Here is a 20,058-nt window from a genome sequence, read left to right as displayed (position 1 = left end):
TTTTCTTTGCGACGCTGCTGACGCTCTGAAAGGGAGAAATCAGAAGTCGACGTGTCGCGAGGCGAGGTGTTTAACAGCGACACGTCTCTACGGACAACGCGAGGCGACGGAGATTTCCGGACACGTCTTTAAAGTGGCGGGAGAGCTTCAGATGCTGTTCTGCTGAATGATCCTGACAATAAGTCAATTGTGCTTTGGAAGAAAGGGCGGTTGGAAAAGAGATCACGACTCGGAGCGTACACACACACACACACACACACACACACACGCACTTAGATGCACTCACTACTGGAAACACTTCTGTTGCCTCAAGTGGCATTAATCATTTTGGAAAATCATTTAACTTAGAAAAGCAGATGATGAGCAGGACGTAGGTGAATTATTAGCGTGTGGATTGGGATAGTAATTAAGCTAATTAGTTTAAGGATTAGCTGCGGGATATTTTGGGATAAAAAAAAAAACCCCAGCAAGAATCGAATTCTCCTATTTGAAATGCAGTCCCACATTCAGCTGTCTTCAGAGAGCATCATGTGACTGTCTGTGCAGAGTGTGTGTCAGAGGAGTGTGTGATAGGGGAGTGTGTGTTAAAGGAGTGTGTGTTAAAGGAGTGTGTGTCAGAGGAGTGTGTGATAGAGGAGTGTGTGATAGAGGAGTGTGTGTCAGAGGAGTGTGTGATAGAGGAGTGTGTGATAGGGGAGTGTGTGATAGGGGAGTGTGTATTAAAGGAGTGTGTGTTAAAGGAGTGTGTGTTAAAGGAGTGTGTGTTAGGATGTGTGTTAGGGGAGTGTGTGTTAGGGGAGTGTTTGTTAAAGGACTGTGTGATAGGAGAGTGTGTGATAAAGGAGTGTGTGTTAAAGGAGTGTGTGTTAGAGGAGTGTGTGTTAAAGGAGTGTGTGTTAGAGGAGTGTGTGTTAGAGGAGTGTGTGTTAGAGGAGTGTGTGTTAAAGGAGTGTGTGTTAGAGGAGTGTGTGTTAGAGGAGTGTGTGTTAAAGGAGTGTGTGTTAGGATGTGTGTTAGGGGAGTGTGTGTGTTAGGAGAGTGTGTGTTAGAGGAGTGTGTGTTAGAGGAGTGTGTGTTAGAGGAGTGTGTGTTAGAGGAGTGTGTGTTAGAGGAGTGTGTGATAGGAGAGTGTGTGTTAAAGGAGTGTGTGTTAAAGGAGTGTGTGTTAGGAGAGTGTGTGTTAGGAGTGTGTGTGTTAAAGGACTGTGTGATAGGAGAGTGTGTGTTAAAGGAGTGTGTGTTAAAGGAGTGTGTGTTAGAGGAGTGTGTGTTAGAGGAGTGTGTGTTAAAGGAGTGTGTGTTAGGATGTGTGTTAGGGGAGTGTGTGTGTTAGGAGAGTGTGTGTTAGAGGAGTGTGTGTTAGAGGAGTGTGTGTTAGAGGAGTGTGTGTTAGAGGAGTGTGTGTTAGAGGAGTGTGTGATAGGAGAGTGTGTGTTAAAGGAGTGTGTGTTAAAGGAGTGTGTGTTAGGAGAGTGTGTGTTAGGAGTGTGTGTGTTAAAGGACTGTGTGATAGGAGAGTGTGTGTTAAAGGAGTGTGTGTTAAAGGAGTGTGTGTTAGAGGAGTGTGTGTTAAAGGAGTGTGTGTTAGAGGAGTGTGTGTTAGAGGAGTGTGTGTTAAAGGAGTGTGTGTTAGGATGTGTGTTAGGGGAGTGTGTGTGTTAGGAGAGTGTGTGTTAGAGGAGTGTGTGTTAGAGGAGTGTGTGTTAGAGGAGTGTGTGTTAAAGGAGTGTGTGTTAAAGGAGTGTGTGTTAGGATGTGTGTTAGGGGAGTGTGTGTGTTAGGAGAGTGTGTGTTAGAGGAGTGTGTGTGTAAGGAGAGTGTGTGCAAGTTCAGCTCTCCTACCTTGAAGCCCAGGCTTGCATTCAGAGAGCCGTATTCAGGAGTTCCGGGGTTCTCACATGTCGTTCTGGTTGGTTCTATACGGAGAGAAACATCATCATCATCATCATCATCATCACTTCAGTCAAGCTCTTCCCTCTGAGGGAACACCTAATGATTCCGTCATTTTATCTGTCCTTTCCTGCACCGTGACACGCACCTTTAATTATAATCCCATATATACTGTAGAAGTGTATCTTCCGCCCCTCATCCCGGTGGAACATGATATATAAGGCTGAGGTTAAAGGTTATCAAATAAGCCTTGCTAGTTATTTAACACAAAGAGAGAACAGCAAAACAGAATACATTACCTAGTTGACCTTTATAGACGGAGGATTTATTTCTACTCTACACACACTATGTGGAATGATGTATAACATGATATCTTACCAATACATCGAGGCTGGGAGCCGCTCCACGTGCCGTCGGCCTGGCACACACGTGTAGACGAGCCCACCAGCACGTAGGGGGCGCTGCAGCTGTAAAACACCTCAGACTTGAAGATAAAACTCTGGCCTTCTCTCTTGGCTTGGGCAGGGATGCCTGGATCACCGCAGAACTTGGCTGTAAAATAACAGCGAAGTCGGTGTTGAATTCTGGATTCTGATTGGTTAGAACATGTCAGTAGCGGCGAAATTGTTATCGACGTACTGGTTTTTCTATGTTAGCGTTTCAAAACAACAACAAAACAAAGATTTAGCGATGGCAGGAATGACCGCGACGTCAAGCAAACTCTGTGATATTCCGAGGAGCTTGCAATTTTTGGAAATGACCACAGATTTTCCACAAATTTGGGCCAAGACGTGTCATGTGACGTGCGTTCGTCCAAAGCCCGCTTCGATTCGCGTGCGGCGAACACGAGTACAGCTAAAAAGGTCTCGTTTACCAGCAAACATCACTGCGAAAGACCTCGCTAAAGAATTTTGTGCGATTGGGATTCCACAGATAAGATAAGACAAAATGAAATAAGATAAGATGAGATAAGATTAGACGAGATAAGATGAGAAGACAAGACAAGATGAGAAAAGATTACATAAAACAAAATGAAATAAGATAAGATCAGACAAGATAAAACAAAATGAAATAAGATAAGATCAGACAAGATAAAACAAAATGAAATAAGATAAGATTAGACGAGATGAGACGAGAAGACGAGACTATACAAGATAAGATGAGATAAAATTCGATAAAAGAAAATGAAATAAGATAAGATGAGATAAGATTAGACAAGATAAGATAAAACAAAATGAAATAAGATTAGACAAGATAAGACGAGAAGACAAGACGAGATGAGATGAGAAAAGATTAGATAAAACAAAATGAAATAAGATAAGACGAGATAAGATTAGACAAGATTAGATAAGATAAAACAAAATGAAATAAGATTAGATTAGACGAGATAAGATGAGAAGACGAGACAATACAAGATAAGACAAGATATGATGAGACGACAAGGCGAGATAAGATGAGAGCAGGTAAGATGAGATAAGATGAGATAAGACCAGATGAAATAAGATCAGACGAGATAAGATTAGACAAGGTAAGAAGACGAGACAAGATGAGATAAGATGAAACAAAACAAGATATGATGAGAAGACAAGACAAGATGAGACAAGATCAGATGAGATAAGATTAGACAAGATAAAATGATAGGATAAAACAAGATACGATGAGACAAGGTCAGATGAGATAAGATTAGACAAGATAAGAATATGTGATGAGATAAGATTAGACAAAATAAGATGAGATAAGATAAAACAAGATAAGATTTGATAAGCTAAAACAAAATGACATGCTGTCCGAGGAAAATAATCAACTTTGAGGAAGTTCCAGTAACTCCGCTTCATCACACCACCGTGCCGTCGATTATTTTCCCTAGAACCGCACAGCGCGGAGTACAGGTATATACGGAATACACGGAATTTGTTGATATGATGTGCAGATAAAACGATTTTTCAAGGCTGGGAGAAACGGAAATGAGTAAATGAAGGAGAGTTAATGATCACGCTTCAGAAATGTTTCACGCTGCTCAAATCTCAAGGATATAAAGGAGCAAAGAGAAACTGGTGAGCTCTGGCTTAGTGTCCTCGCCTGGTGCGTCTCATTATTCTCGCAATCCGGTGACCTTATCATTTTCGATTCCCTTTCCAAAGCGTCAATAAAGAATTTAATTACAAGTCTGAGTTCAGTGACGGGTTAGGGATACGCATCGTCGCTGCTTTTATACGCTCAGCCGATGCCGAGGATGTCGAGGAAAAAATGGCAAAAGAAACCTGACGGACAGCTCGGCGCAAGACGGAAAATTTTCTACATTCTTCATATGTAAAATGATCAAAGGGCAAAAGCACTTGGCACGCGGATTGCAGTTAAAGGGCTGGGGATGTGATATTTAACCGTCAGTGAGGAGGTCGGCTCGGTCGAAATATAAATCAGCCGTAATGATCCTGCTGTAAATGAGCACATAGGGCAAAGGCCCATGGCAGCTTCCTCGCTCTCTGATCTATATTTCACAAGGTGGAATAAAGCAAGATGGAGCACTGAGCCTCAGAAGGTTGAGTGTTGAGTTGCAGACTTCAGTGTTGGCACTGAACCGTTAAATACTAACAGTCTCTAAACCTGAGCTCAGTCCCAGCCATCTGCACGGTGTGGGATTAAAGAGCTGCTGCATTACTTCAAACCATCTTCCAACTGCTTAATTTTTGGCTTTTGAATACATATCTTTATTAATTAGCATAAGGCACGGGGTATTAAATAAAACAACACAGTGCAACAGAGAATACTGCAAAACTTGACCACGTTCAATCAGATAGGACAAGACAAGACAAGATAAGATAAGACCAGATAAGATTAGACCAGATAAGAATATGCGATTAGATAAGATGAGACAAAATAAAATGAGATAAGATAAAACGAGATAAGATGACATAAGATCAAACAGAATGAAATAAGGTAAGATGAGATAAGATTCAACAAGATAAGATGAGGAGACAAGACAAGATATGATGAGATACGATAAGATTAGACAAAACAAAATGAAATAAGATAAGATGAGATGAGATTAAACGAGATAAGAAGATGAGATAAGACGAGACAAAATAAGATAAGAGAAGATATGATGAGACGACAAGACAAGATAAGATGAGACCAGGTAAGATGAGATAAGATGAGATAAGACCAGATGAGATAAGATTAGACCAGATAAGAATATGTGATTAGATAAGATGAGACAAAATAAAATGAGATAAGATAAAACAAGATAAGATGACATAAGATCAAACAAAATGAAATAAGATAAGATGAGATAAGATTAGACAAGATAAGATGAGGAGACAAGACAAGAGATGATGAGATACGATAAGATTAGACAAAACAAAATGAAATAACATAAGATGAGATTAAACGAGATAAGAAGATGAGATAAGACGAGACAAAATAAGATAAGACAAGATATGATGAGATGACAAGACAAGATAAGATGAGACCAGGTAAGATGAGATAAGATGAGATAAGACCAGATGAAATAAGATCAGACGAGATAAGATTAGACAAGATAAGAGTATGTGATGGGATAAGATGAGACAAAATAAAACGAGATAGGATAGAACAAGATAAGATTCGATGAGCTAAAACAAAATGAAATAAGATGAGGAGATTAGACCAGATAAGAATACGAGACAAGATAAGATGAGACAAAAAAGATAAGATGAGAAAACAAGATAAGATGAAATACATTAGAATGAAATAAGATAATACGAAACAGGATAAAACGAGCCGAGATAACATGAAATCAGGCAAGAGAACATGAGATAACATAAAATATGAAAACACAAGATAAGATGAGATAAAAAATTAAATATTTAGATCTGATAAGAAATTCGAGCAATAATATAAAATATAATCCCTCAAGATAATTTAAAAATAAAAAAGTGACCAGGGCTATTGAAAAATTTCTGTCCTCCTTAGCCAATTTCCCCCCAAAAAAAGATCTTCTCTTTATCTCAAAAAGATCTTTCCATATTATTCATCGAAAAATTCTTTTCGATATTACAACAACAAATAAATCCTAACTCCTTTAGTAACACTTATTTAACAAAGAAAAAGATATAATTGCTGATACGGTGACGTTTTCTGCACGGTTTATGTTTATCTAACATCGACGGAAGGAGTCTCCAGTGTCAGCACTTTGCAGCGGTCAGACGTAGAGCTGTAACTTTAAGCTCTCCAACATCTTCAGGAAGCGGCTAAATATAACCAGAAACTGATCAATAAAAAGGATGACGTGTTACACATGGCAAACTGCAAGGTGATTCAAATCCGATCTAAGCAGTGCTCACTGCTACGACGTCTTCTCTGGGAGACAATTTGTTTTGTGGCAGGAGGGTAAAAGAAAAAGATGGACAAATATGCTAATGTGAGGAGGAAGAGGGTCATCGCTAGTCATAACACGCAAACGAGACCCGCCATTGCTCATTCTGTACGTGTTTCGAGTGTGTCAGAGGCCAAATCCGCCTACGCCGCAAAAAGAATGAATAAAGATCAGCGATGTGCTTACTGTACACTGCTTCGGTTCTGATCTAGCTTTATTCTGTGTGTGTGTGTGTGTGTGTGTGTGGTGTGGGGAAGAAAACATTGTAAACAGCTCCAGGCCAAGCCAGGTTATGCATAATAAACAGATCTTGAGAGAGCCCTAATGTCAGTGAAGCTCCTTGATGAATAATACAGCACTTTTGAGATGCCTGAAAAGCCACACAACAAAGGCGGAATATTAATTTTAATACGATAGTTTCACGGCTCGGCGCAAAACAGGACGCGCGGTGTGTGGTTTTATGCCGCAGCGCTGCTGGTTCACCGCGATTTGTGTTAGCATGATTAAAGGAAAAACCCACACGGAACGAGCTGCATATTAACATCGGTAATTAACACGTGATCTTCGGGAGCGTCCAAGGTTTATTTTGTAAAAAAAAAAAAAAAAAAAATCAGACTCGAGTCGAATTCTTTCATGGGGACGTTGCTGTAATTTTCCTTCGGTTTAGGTTTTCCTACATTACCCACAATGCTGAGAGTGGTGCAGTGGGATTCAGCCCTCGTTTCATCTCTAGCGAAAGAGAGCGATGTGGCGGTGCTTCGGTCTCTATAGCTTTCGTGTTATAATATAACCGTCAACGTGCTCGTCATCTCTTCGATCGCTGACATGGATGTGATCGGATGTCGAAGCGATGCTCTAAACATACACAAATACATATTTAAATATAAGACACACTTTAAAAAAAAAGCTCCCTAGCTAAAGGTTTTTAATTTTTAAGTGTACATAGTGCTAGTGCAGCACTGAATGATGGATTCACAGCATACATAGTAACTCTGGTGCTACTTGTTTAAATGAGCTACTAGTTTGTTGATATTTGTAGCTATATTTTTGGTTTAAATTAGCTACTGGTTTGTTTATATTTGTAGCTATATTGTAGTTTAACATAGCTATTTGTTTGTTTATATTTGTAGCTATATTTATGGTTTAAATTAGCTACTAGTTTGTTTATATTTGTAGCTTTATTGTGGTTTAAATTAGCTACTAGTTTGTTTATATTTGTAGCTATATTGTAGTTTAACATAGCTATTTGTTTGTTGATATTTGTAGCTATATTTTTGGTTTAAATTAGCTACCGGTTTGTTTCTAATTGTAGCTATATTGTAGTTTAACATAGCTATTTGTTTGTTGATATTTGTAGCTATATTGTAGTTTAACATAGCTATTTGTTTGTTGATATTTGTAGCTATATTTTTGGTTTAAATTAGCTACCGGTTTGTTTATATTTGTAGCTATATTGTAGTTTAACATAGCTATTTGTTTGTTGATATTTGTAGCTATATTTATGGTTTAAATTAGCTACCGGTTTGTTTATATTTGTAGCTATATTGTAGTTTAACATAGCTATTTGTTTGTTTATATTTGTAGCTATATTTATGGTTTAAATTAGCTACTAGTTTGTTTATATTTGTAGCTTTATTGTGGTTTAAATTAGCTACTAGTTTGTTTATATTTGTAGCTATATTGTAGTTTAACATAGCTATTTGTTTGTTGATATTTGTAGCTATATTTTTGGTTTAAATTAGCTACCGGTTTGTTTCTAATTGTAGCTATATTGTAGTTTAACATAGCTATTTGTTTGTTGATATTTGTAGCTATATTGTAGTTTAACATAGCTATTTGTTTGTTGATATTTGTAGCTATATTTTTGGTTTAAATTAGCTACCGGTTTGTTTATATTTGTAGCTATATTGTAGTTTAACATAGCTATTTGTTTGTTGATATTTGTAGCTATATTTATGGTTTAAATTAGCTACAGGTTTGTTTATATTTGTAGCTATATTGTAGTTTAACATAGCTATTTGTTTGTTGATATTTGTAGCTATATTTATGGTTTAAATTAGCTACTAGTTTGTGTATATTTGTAGCTTTATTGTGGTTTAAATTAGCTACTAGTTTGTTTATATTTGTAGCTATATTGTAGTTTATCATAGCTATTTGTTTGTTTATATTTGTAGCTATATTTTTGGTTTAAATTAGCTACTAGTTTGTTTATATTTATAGCTATATTTTTGGTTTAAATTAGCTACCGGATTGTTTATAATTGTAGCTATATTGTAGTTTAACATAGCTATTTGTTTGTTGATATTTGTAGCTATATTTATGGTTTAAATGAGCTACTAGTTTGTTGATATTTGTAGCTATATTTATGATTTAAATTAGCTACTGGTTTGTTTATATTTGTAGCTATATTGTAGTTTAACATAGCTATTTGTTTGTTGATATTTGTAGCTATATTTTTGGTTTAAATTAGCTACTGGTTTGTTTATATTTGTAGCTATATTGTAGTTTAACATAGCTATTTGTTTGTTGATATTTGTAGCTATATTTTTGGTTTAAATTAGCTACCGGTTTGTTTATATTTGTAGCTATATTGTAGTTTAACATAGCTATTTGTTTGTTGATATTTGTAGCTATATTTATGGTTTAAATTAGCTACCGGTTTGTTTATATTTGTAGCTATATTGTAGTTTAACATAGCTATTTGTTTGTTGATATTTGTAGCTATATTTATGGTTTAAATTAGCTACTAGTTTGTGTATATTTGTAGCTTTATTGTGGTTTAAATTAGCTACTAGTTTGTTTATATTTGTAGCTATATTGTAGTTTATCATAGCTATTTGTTTGTTTATATTTGTAGCTATATTTTTGGTTTAAATTAGCTACTAGTTTGTTTATATTTATAGCTATATTTTTGGTTTAAATTAGCTACCGGATTGTTTATAATTGTAGCTATATTGTAGTTTAACATAGCTATTTGTTTGTTGATATTTGTAGCTATATTTATGGTTTAAATGAGCTACTAGTTTGTTGATATTTGTAGCTATATTTATGATTTAAATTAGCTACTGGTTTGTTTATATTTGTAGCTATATTGTAGTTTAACATAGCTATTTGTTTGTTGATATTTGTAGCTATATTTTTGGTTTAAATTAGCTACTGGTTTGTTTATATTTGTAGCTATATTTATGATTTAAATTAGCTACTGGTTTGTTTAGATTTGTAGCTATATTTGTGGTTTAAATTAGCTACTAGTCTGTTTAAATTTTGGGAAACAGAACCAACAATTTGTTAGAAAATTTCACAGGCAGGTACAAACAAAAAACATTAACCGTGTGAGTGGGATCAAAAACGTCGAACTTTTCTGATGAGACTGCTACACATCACCAGCTGAGGTGCTACAATCCCTTTTCCTGTTGCTGAGAAACAGATATAAACACTGTTATTAGGTTAAACCCCTTATTAATAACTAGCTGATGATATGACAACATCACTGGAGAATAGTGAGTAAAAACGAGCGAGGTAGCTTTTGTTTACATGAGCAAACAGAAAATCCGTTATCATTTTGTTTGAGATTGCTGGAATGTATTTTTTCTTGTAATAAACTACACTAGCAATAACAATCTGGCATTAGTCGCTAACCTCCACTTAGTTCTCAAAAAGAAAAAAGAAAAAACCCCAACCCAAAACGAATAAATTAGAATCATTAAAGACATAGAAGTCAACAGAATCACTAAAGACACGACAAATATTACAATATAAAGATGTTTCCATTTTTCCGGACATTTTTCCATTAAACGGCGCCACTTTAATACTCACCCACTGAACAGAGCTTTTTAATAGCTGAGCTGTGTGTTTCTGTAACGCTAATCCAAGAGCCGAGCTCAATTTCCTAGAGTGAATTATAATTTGAGCCTCATCAAATCACTAAAAGACTGATAGAACTTTATGGTGATTTTTTTTTTTTTTTTTTTTTTTTAAATACTAACAGCACTTTTCATGCTTTCAGCTTTTGGCTCCGTAAGACTCTGTGACTTATTCTGTAAAAGAATTGCAAATTGAAGTTTGCAGAGTCGAGGCACGTCAGCGAGAGAGGACATCACGCTCAGGGTCACGCAGGGCACCCGGAAAGCCTCTCAGGGCACGGCAGATCCGCTGAGTAAGACTTTGATAGAGTTTGTTCAGAGCTGAAGGATGTCTTGAGCGAGAGAATATGCTGAGTGCGGAACAGTCGCGCTCCTGACATTTTAACCAAGGACGGTTAATTAGCATCAGCGGAAAATCAACTTAAACAACCTTAACCTCCGACCTGTTACTGCAAAAGAGCGTTTCGACACGCTGGGTGGAACACGCGCTTGAGGAGATTCGCTTCGTGATACAAACAGGAAATTATGCGGCGTGAACAAAAATGTCAACAAAGCCACCCTCGGCTTCAGAGCTTCGAGAAAGAGTCAGCTAATAGAGAGGGATAAACTAGCTAACAAAAAAAAAGAAAAAAAGAATAAGGCTAGATAATGTTGAGAAGTGAATAATAGTGAACGGGCTAATAGTTGAGCTTTAACTACTGATAATAGAGAATTAACTAGATAACGATACAAAATGAGATCGCTAACAATTGATCGATTGAGCTATCAGTGGAGAATGAGCTAGCAAACAATACAGAATGAGTTAGCTAACTGTGAAGAATGAGCTAGCTAAAGATTGAGAATGAACTAGTTAATAATGGAGAATGGACTAGTTAATAACGGAGAATGAACTAGTTAATAATGGAAGAATGAACTAGTTAATCATGGAGAATGAACTAGTTAATCATGGAGAATGGACTAGTTAATCATGGAGAATGGACTAGTTAATCATGGAGAATGGACTAGTTAATCATGGAGAATGGACTAGTTAATCATGGAGAAAGGACTAGTTAATAATGGAGAATGAGTTAGCTAACAGTGAAGAATGAACTAGCTAAATATTGAGAATGAACTAGTTAATAATGGAGAATGAACTAGTTAATAACGGAGAATGAACTAGTTAATAACGGAGAAAGAACTAGTTAATAATGGAGAATGAACTAGTTAATAATAGAAGAATGAGTTAGCTAACAGTGAAGAATGAGCTAGATAAAGATTGAGAATGAACTAGTTAATAATAGAGAATGGACTAGTTAATCATGGAGAATGGACTAGTTAATCATGTAGAATGTACTAGTTAATAATGGAGAATGTACTAGTTAATAATGGAGAATGGACTAGTTAATAACGGAGAATGAACTAGCTAATCATGGAAGAATGAGTTAGCTAACAGTGAAGAATGAACTTGCTAAAGATTGAGAATGAACTAGTTAATCATGGAGAATGAACTAGTTAATCATGGAGAATGAACTAGTTAATCATGGAGAATGGACTAGTTAATAATGGAGAATGAACTAGTTAATCATGGAGAATGGACTAGTTAATAATGGAGAATGAACTAGTTAATAATGGAAGAATGAACTAGTTAATCATGGAGAATGAACTAGTTAATCATGGAAGAATTAGTTAGCTAGCAGTGAAGAATGAACTTGCTAAAGATTGAGAATGAACTAGTTAATCATGGAGAATGAACTAGTTAATCATGGAGAATGAACTAGTTAATCATGGAGAATGAACTAGTTAATCATGGAGAATGGACTAGTTAATCATGGAAGAATGAGTTAGCTAACAGTGAAGAATGAACTAGTTAATCATGGAGAATGAACTAGCTAATAATGGAGAATGAACTAGTTAATCATGGAGAATGAACTAGCTAATAATGGAGAATGAACTAGTTAATAATGGAGAATGAACTAGCTAATAATGGAGAATGAACTAGTTAATAATGGAGAATGAACTAGCTAATAATGGAGAATGAACTAGTTAATAATGGAGAATGAACTAGCTAATAATGGAGAATGAACTAGTTAATCATGGAAGAATGAGTTAGCTAGCAGTGAAGAATGAGCTAGCTAAAGATTGAGAATGAACTAGCTACTAAGGGAGCATGGACTAGCAAACATCAGAGAACAAGCTAATGAACAATGGCGATTAACTAGCAAACAGTGGAGAATGGAGTATTTATTAAAAAGCTTAATACATTAACAGTGGATGAAGAATGAGCTCACAGTGGTGAATAAGGTCGCGAGCTGTGGAGAAAGAGCTAGGTGTAGATTGAGCTAAGGGGTGCTTTAATGAGGTTATAATGTGCTGTGGTGGAGGTGGGAGCTAGCAGTTCTGTAACGAGGTAACGTTAAGGTGTAGATCTACTCACGCATGCACAACGGGACGTCACCGCTCCAGGATCCTTGGCCCACGCAGGTAAGGGCTGCAGGGAAGGAGAGCTCGTAGCCGCTCAGGCAGCGATAGCTGACGCTGGTGCCCCACTGGAAGACAGAGCCCTCCACCTCACCGTTGGAGATTTGGGGTGGAGGAGGACACGTTACCGCTGCAGACAGAAGACAAAAATTATATAGATAGATAAAAAAAATTATATATATTGAAAAAGACGTCTCGCACAGCTATGTACAGTTGCAGTGTTTGGATGTCTGTCGTGTATACATCCTGAAAGCTAAAAAATAAATAAAAAAGCTGTTCTAGTGCTCCAGTGATGCTTAGAAATACACTACACAGACCACGATGAAAGACACGATGCAGGAGCGTTTGCCTTTCAGAGCGTCCTCTGACATTTCGTCAACTCCTGAAGCGTCTAACGCACACGGTGCGCTGACAATCGTTCGCATTCTCTGCTCTGCACTTTTTCTCTTTTTCTCCTTCAGGGTCGGCGATGTAAAGCAGCTCGCGGCCGGTCGGCTAAAAAAAGCACGAGGGCCAAACCCTGGACGCTAGAGGATTGAAAATCAGCAGCCTTATGCCCTGAAAGTTTTTGTTTCACACTTGTTTGAAGAGGATTTGTCTGAGACCTGGTGATATCCGAGCCTTGGCCTGGTTTCGAGTGCGCGTGCAGCACGTACATCCTTGGAAAAAGAAGAAGAAGAAGAAGAAGAAGAAGAAGAAGAAGAAGAAAAAAAGAGTCTCTGAAAGTTGTTCTCACTTTGTACTGATGAACTTTTGTTTCCTCTATTGACTTTTTTTTTTTTTTTTTTTTTTATCGGATAATTTCCACATCACGCCAACCAGAGTCCATACAGGTGATTTAAAAGCACATTCATTGGACTTTCAAGGATATCTGAAGCACTGTAAGGACTATAGAGATGCCCTTCAGCAAAACTGCTTTTCATTCTGAAGAACGTATGACGCTACATTACAGTTGGTTAATGGGGGGGGGGGGGGGGGGGGGGGGGGGCTTCAGACCAGGCTAAACGACACCTACACTAGAGGAGCAGGTTATAAAACAGCAGTTAATACTGTTACGCGTGATAATGACAAATAATAAACTGTACAGGATTATTTTATGACTCGATTGATTGATTCTGAATGCTCAGAAGAGAGAGAGAGAAAAAATCAAGTCTAGCCACGACTACGTGTAACAGAACACTTCGATCTGTTTGGGCCACTCCCCGAATTCGAATACTTCATGTCTAATAAATAACGAAATAAGCCTACCTTGAGAGCTAGCTACATACTTAAGTTGTTGCAGATTTAATGCAAAAGTTTATCCTGTGTTAAGATCGAGCTTTTCAATCAATCGTCTAAAACGATCAGGAGGCCAATCAGCAAAACCTATTAGAATTGACTGTTTTCCTCTTCTTCTTCTTCTTCTTCTTACACTTCGACTTGGAATGATTTTTGGCGTAGCATTTGGTACATCGATAAAGGAGACCGTGCGACCTGAATAGCAGTTGTGGTGACCATCCTACAAGCGCTCTAGCACCACCGACTGGCCAGACTCTTTGGATTACGCCGAGGTCTGTAGATTTCAGAACATGTTTGTCGCGTCCTCTCATACAAACGATGTCCAATCAAACCAAACTTTGGGTCACAGCACCGTGAGCTCAACCTACCAAAACTTGTTCGCCAGACGGGAAGTGAGAACATATCTCGGCGACGGCTCGACGTACCATCGTCAAATTTACCGTAGCATATCGCTACATATTACGAATGAGCAGAAATGGTCCCAATGGCTTCTGGTCTTCCCCTTTCACTATGAGGTGGGGCCAGAAAGTGCTTGGCCCCCTTAATCACGCCTTGCGGCTATATATATATATATATATTTTTAGATTCGAATCTGTTAACGGACATTCATTTGAAGCTTTCGCCTGTAGATCTGTGTGGATTACGATGTTAAATCAAGTGCACGGCGTACAGAAAGTGCGGTACGGTCGTTTCCGTGCGTTTCAATGGAGTGTATGCTTCATTCACGTCCACGAGCGAGGCGAAAAAAAACCCCTACTGGTATATAGTTTCGAGTTTGACGGGCCTCTAATGAGGCCAGTGTAAACCCAATGAGGATTTGACGCAATGCGACCGCGGTGGATCTTTTTTTCTGTTCCTTTTTCATTTCCATAGAGAGAAAACAACGTGCCATAATCCCTTATACATCATAGATGCGGTAGGAGATTAGATTGTGGAAGGAAAGTAATAAAAAAAAAAAAACGTACCGAAGCAAATGGGCCCAAATGAGAATTACAAGCTACTGATTAATTATAAGAACAACGATCAGTTCAAGGTAGGAATGTTCGACAAGATGCTAACAGCCGTGGGATTGCTAAAATAAACGCACTGGGCTTAGGATGACATTTTCCAAATGGCAAATGTATAGTTTTGGATGGAGAAAGAGAAAGAATGAGAGAGAGAGAAAACAAGTCCGTTGATATTTGGTCACAGTTGGACAGGGAGCTGACGAGCCGCGGGTAGCAGCTGAGTTTGAGCCAGACATGAATAAATCATGAGTTGTTTTTGACGAGCAAGTGTCCCAATAAAAAGGAAGAAAGAAAGAAAGAACGAAATCAAACCCCTGAATCATGACACTCCTCCTCGTGCTCTGCACTGTAAACAGCCATGCCCTGTTTACCATTCCTGCGTGCTGAGTTACACCACACCAGCCTCGCTTCAATATGTAATTACATATCTCTTCACGCCAGCACACTTCGTATCACTCTCTTTTACAAACACCGCTCGGCGCTAAATAAAGCCGTGTTTAGCAGGAAGCGCTAGCGTTTGAAACAGTACAGTTGCACGTCTGATCCAGGGCCTCTGAGCCGCGCTGCTTGTGATCTCTGGCATTAAGGGAAGACAGAAGATCCGTGGTTCTCTTACTGAGCTTGTGGGTTATGACAGCGATGCTCCAGTAAACATCGGACAGCAGGACGGAGCCGATAACGGCGAGGTCGAGGAGTTCCAGAGAGATCGGCGCACCGTCAGATCAATCAGTTCACCGAACGTGTTTCGGAAGGAAATAAAGATTAATTCGCGGTACGTTCCGGAAGATTCCTTTCACGTTCCCGTTTTACGTGTTATCGAACAGAGACCGGTTAACGTCACACGTCGTTACGTCCCCGCGCCACGCCGTCCCCTCCAGAATTTCACGTGTTGACATACAGTTCACCTTCGTTATGGGACCGCATACGTTTCTGGGTGTTTTTATTTTTCATTTTACGAACGCTTCGAGTGCGGTTAATTATCCGTCGCGCCGTACGTGCAAAGAGACGACTGCGTGAAGCCGTGGGCCGCGTCCCGAACCGCGTACTTACCGTCTATACAGTAGCTGAAATACGTGAATTCCGTCTACTATATACCGTAGCAGGCGAGTACGCGGTTCGGGACGCGGCCGTGCTCTCTCGTTTGCCGTCAGACGGTCGAGCGCCGCCGTGTGTGTACGTGTCCTGTCGCAGAATGCGGTGAAAACCCCCACACGACGTTAACAGTGTGATTAAGGCGTGTACGTGTCTGTAACGCACGTCGATAATGCGACTAAAACAGGAATACTCCACACGTCTCAATTCCGTTTGTGTTTACTTCGAGTACGACTTTAATCGGATTAAGGTCATCGATGATCGCTGTTTACATGCTAGTTTCTCAATCTGAGTATCGTCTTAATCGGGGTAATATCGGATTATCGTCGTCCGTGTAGACGTACCGACCGTGAACGCATTAGATAACGTGGACTTCAGCATGAATACAGCGTGAGTAATGCTAACAAAGAAACTAAAACTTTTACATGAATGCGTTTTTTTTTCTTTCCTTCCTGTAAATAATAACCCACGCAAGACGAATAACTAACCGTAATTAACATTAATTAACATTTCCATATGCCGAGAATTTCTTGACCCGGAGACTACATACCGTAGCTCATCATCGAGATCATCGAGGCTTGGTATAAAAAAGCACCGAGGCTCGGCGAGTTGTAATCATGTTAATGAAAGTTAAAAAAAAAAAAAAAAAAAAAGAAAGAAAGAAAGGAAAAAAAAAAAGTATAATAAAATTGAAAAATAATAATTAGATCAACGAAACTGTGTTCAATATAAAAACAACAATGTAATTAAATGATAAAATAAAAGAGAAAAAGATGTTTGTTTTTAATACACAGGAGCTGATTGTAATGGTGGGGTCGTTAGGGGCTGCGTAATGAGGCTAATAACTGCTGCCCAATATCCTGCTGGTGCAATATTAAGACATATTAAATGTGAAATTCTCACGATTAAGCGACGTAATGCGGCCTCCACTTGGAAACTTGAGGAACTCGGAAATCGGAATATTCGCAGGAGACGTGTCGAGTAAAAGTAAGAAGTAGGTGGGGGCGTGCCGGAAAATCAGGCCTCGTTTGTCAAACCGGATACGAACACAATTCTTCGCAGATCCTGAAAACCTAAGTAGCAAGGCGGTCAAACGTCCGTGTCCTACGTTCCGTTTCGGAAGTTCCGGAGACTCACTCACGTGGACCTTCGACCGATCGGCTACGGTTCGAACGATTGCGATGTTCTCTACGGATATACGTCGCGTATTTATTTCTGAATGGAATTATGGTTATGGGAAAAGCAGTCGATTTTTATTAATGACTCGTAGGGGGGGTGGGGGGTGGGGGGGGGGGTAGTGATCCGGGACAAATCCATTAATTGACAGATATAATTCTAACCGTTCGACGAGAACTTAAGTAATGGCACCCTTCGCAAGGTAGAAGGGTTAGTCGGCGTCCATGGTAGCCGATGCGCTGTAATGGCCGAGCTGCGTTACTGGAAGATTGGAGCGTTTTTTAAAAGCCCTGGATCATTCAGGGTTCAGAAGGAAACACTGCCAGCTAATTTGATGTAAAATAATGTTGTTTTTTATTATTTTTTTTTTAAAAAAAAGGAAAAGTAAAGCCAGGGCACAGGCGGATAATTTAATTGGACGAAGTGAATGAAGTGCAATCTGGCTGCATCAGGCTGCAGATCTGGAAGGTAGGAGAGTGTGGCCTGTTCTTTCTGGGCCAAAAAACGCTGTGTGTGTGTGTATGTCTGTGTGTGTGTGTGTGTGTGTGTGTGTGTGTGTGTGTGTGTGTGTGTGGGTTTAAACCGCGGCAGCTGTTTGGCATGTGTCACACGTAGCATGTCTCTTAATGCTCAGTCCCGCAGGCTACGTGTTGAGCAGGAACCGCACAGGAATGAAGGCTTCTCTGTTCTCCGTCTCACGTTCCTCTCTACACATCAGATTTCTTTTCATGGGAGTTTCAAATGACTTTTAGATTTTGAAGAATTCTGTTACGCTGTTTGTGAGGCCAGGTTTAAGGGGAAGATGTGAAGAAAGCGGGGATATAAATAACAGGGATGAGCCGTATTGGATTTCTAGACCGATACGGATACCTGATATGTGTCACGTTCTTATCATCACTCATGAATAGCATTCACTTTAGAGGCATTTCATCCGTGTAACGTTTCCGCTTTGAGAGATTTCTTAAACGGGAACATGTCCACGCCTTCAGTAACAGTAAACACGGGATATAACACATTATATAGGATCAGATTACCGATTGGGGCGTGACAATATCAGGTGGTAAACAAGTCAATCTTAAAAAAAAAAAAAGGGATGGAAAATGATTTATTATTTATTTTTTTTCTTCTTCGAGACTAAGAGCTACATTTCTGCTGTCTCGCGGCTTCTGACACATGAATCAAGTTTTTTTAAAATTTTTTTATATCTGCTGTTCCCTAAGGAAGGATTTTGGAAACACTGCTCTAGCGTGTGTGAAACTTTGCTCGCTCTCTCCCTCTCTCTCTCGCTCTCTCTCTCTCTCTTTTGTTCAATCTCAGGTCTAATCTCACACAGGTCAGTGGACACTGACAGCCTTCAGTCAGACTTTCTGGAGAAAAGACAAACCGATGAGCGATAAAGTGAAAGGAAAGATTTAAAAAAAAAAAAAAGAGAAGAAAAAAGAAAAAAAGAAAAAGAAAAGCGACCAAGACCATTACTCAAATCAACTTAAAGGATGAAGGCTCTGTAAACACTCTGACTTGAAAGGAAGTGAAGCAGAGATTCTGTTAAAACGCCTCGAACACTGAGACAAAGACAGACAGGAAGAAGGAAAAAAAAAAAAGACAAGAAATGCAGTGAGGTTAAAAAAAAAGAGAAGAAAACAAGACAAAAAAAAGTGTCACCAAGCGCTGACACTGGAGACTCCAGTGTGTCCGGAATCCAAGTGAAACGGGGGGGGGTGTGTTGTAACGAGCTGTTACTATGGAAACGATAAGGTGTTAATACGAACCTGTGATTTACAGCTATTAATTGTTATACAAAATGAACCAACACCTTCTTGACCAATCAGAATAAAGAATTCAACATTTCCTAGCGGTAGATTAGAGAGAATGGAGAGCGGCTCGGCTGGCCCCGAAGGACGTGCACGATGACGCGCAGTCTATAAAATTAAAAACAACAGAACGACTGGGAAGAAAACTAGACCGTCGCGTCCGCATGCTTCTTTTTTTGCTGCAGGACTGAAGCCACTTTATAACGACGATCTACAGAACGCCCACAACGTGCCGATTGTTATCCGTGATTTATTAGAACGCCTTTTGAACTGTATTACGCTTAATTCGATCGTCTTATGTAATTTAATGATTTTCATCGACGCCGTTGAAGCACCGCTTGAACCTGAACCACTGATCGCGCTACAGCTCGGGGTTAGAGCGAGTGGGAGAGAAAAGCCGCTCTCCAGCTGTACCGCAGTGAAGCGGACGGCCGGGTCTTGTATCTGTGTGTGCGTATATCGCCGGCTGTAAACAAAGCAGCCGGCCTGCGCTCGAAAAATACGAGCGATAGTAACCTGTTGCACGGCATCGTGGGATTGCACGATATACTGAAAATCCTCCGCTACGATGCCGGACAAACTCCCGGAAGTGTATGCGCTCTACAGTATAGTGGTTTTGGACGCGACACAGGTGTCGCCATGGAAACGGCAAAGCGAGGGAAGTGCGATTGCGACACCGTTTATTATTAGGTCATAAACACCTTATGAAGCTCCTTATAAAGCTCCAGTGACGTTCTATAACCGGATCTCTTGAGAACCGTTTGGTACCGATCCGTCATATTCGAATCGAACGTCTCAAATGGAACGGACTATAACGGCACGACCAAGAACGCACTTCCAGTCCCATAAATATTGACACCCGACTCGAAAATATACGTATATACGGAACACCGTATAGATATACTATAGACGCCGCATAGATAAACCGTACTGTTTTAATACAATGCTTCAAGCGGCGTGTTTTGTTCTGGTTTCAAAATTATTGGCACCCCATTACCATTAGTACCTGGTATTAAAACGGCAGCGGCGAGCATCTTCCCGTAACACTGTAGGATCACGAACACTCCTTCCTACAAAATATCGGAAGCTGTTTTAATATTCTCAGACTCGTGCACGTGAGAACCTACTTT

General features: G+C 39.3%; 1 protein-coding gene across 1 annotated transcript in view; it reads right to left on the bottom strand.

The window, feature by feature from the left end:
* Window positions 1–20,058, bottom strand: part of csmd3a (CUB and Sushi multiple domains 3a) — a 164,248-nt gene that overhangs the window by 15,646 nt on the left and 128,544 nt on the right. The window contains exons 55-57 of the mRNA XM_053674960.1: window positions 12,521–12,694; window positions 2,269–2,442; window positions 1,843–1,916 (exon numbers count right to left, since the gene is read on the bottom strand). Of these exons, the coding sequence (XP_053530935.1) occupies window positions 1,843–1,916; window positions 2,269–2,442; window positions 12,521–12,694 (422 nt within the window). The remainder of the gene's footprint in view (window positions 1–1,842; window positions 1,917–2,268; window positions 2,443–12,520; window positions 12,695–20,058) is intronic.

This window comes from Ictalurus punctatus, chromosome 23, assembly GCF_001660625.3.
Source record: "Ictalurus punctatus breed USDA103 chromosome 23, Coco_2.0, whole genome shotgun sequence".
Taxonomy (NCBI): domain Eukaryota; kingdom Metazoa; phylum Chordata; class Actinopteri; order Siluriformes; family Ictaluridae; genus Ictalurus; species Ictalurus punctatus.
This window is presented reverse-complemented; position numbering and strand designations above follow the sequence as displayed.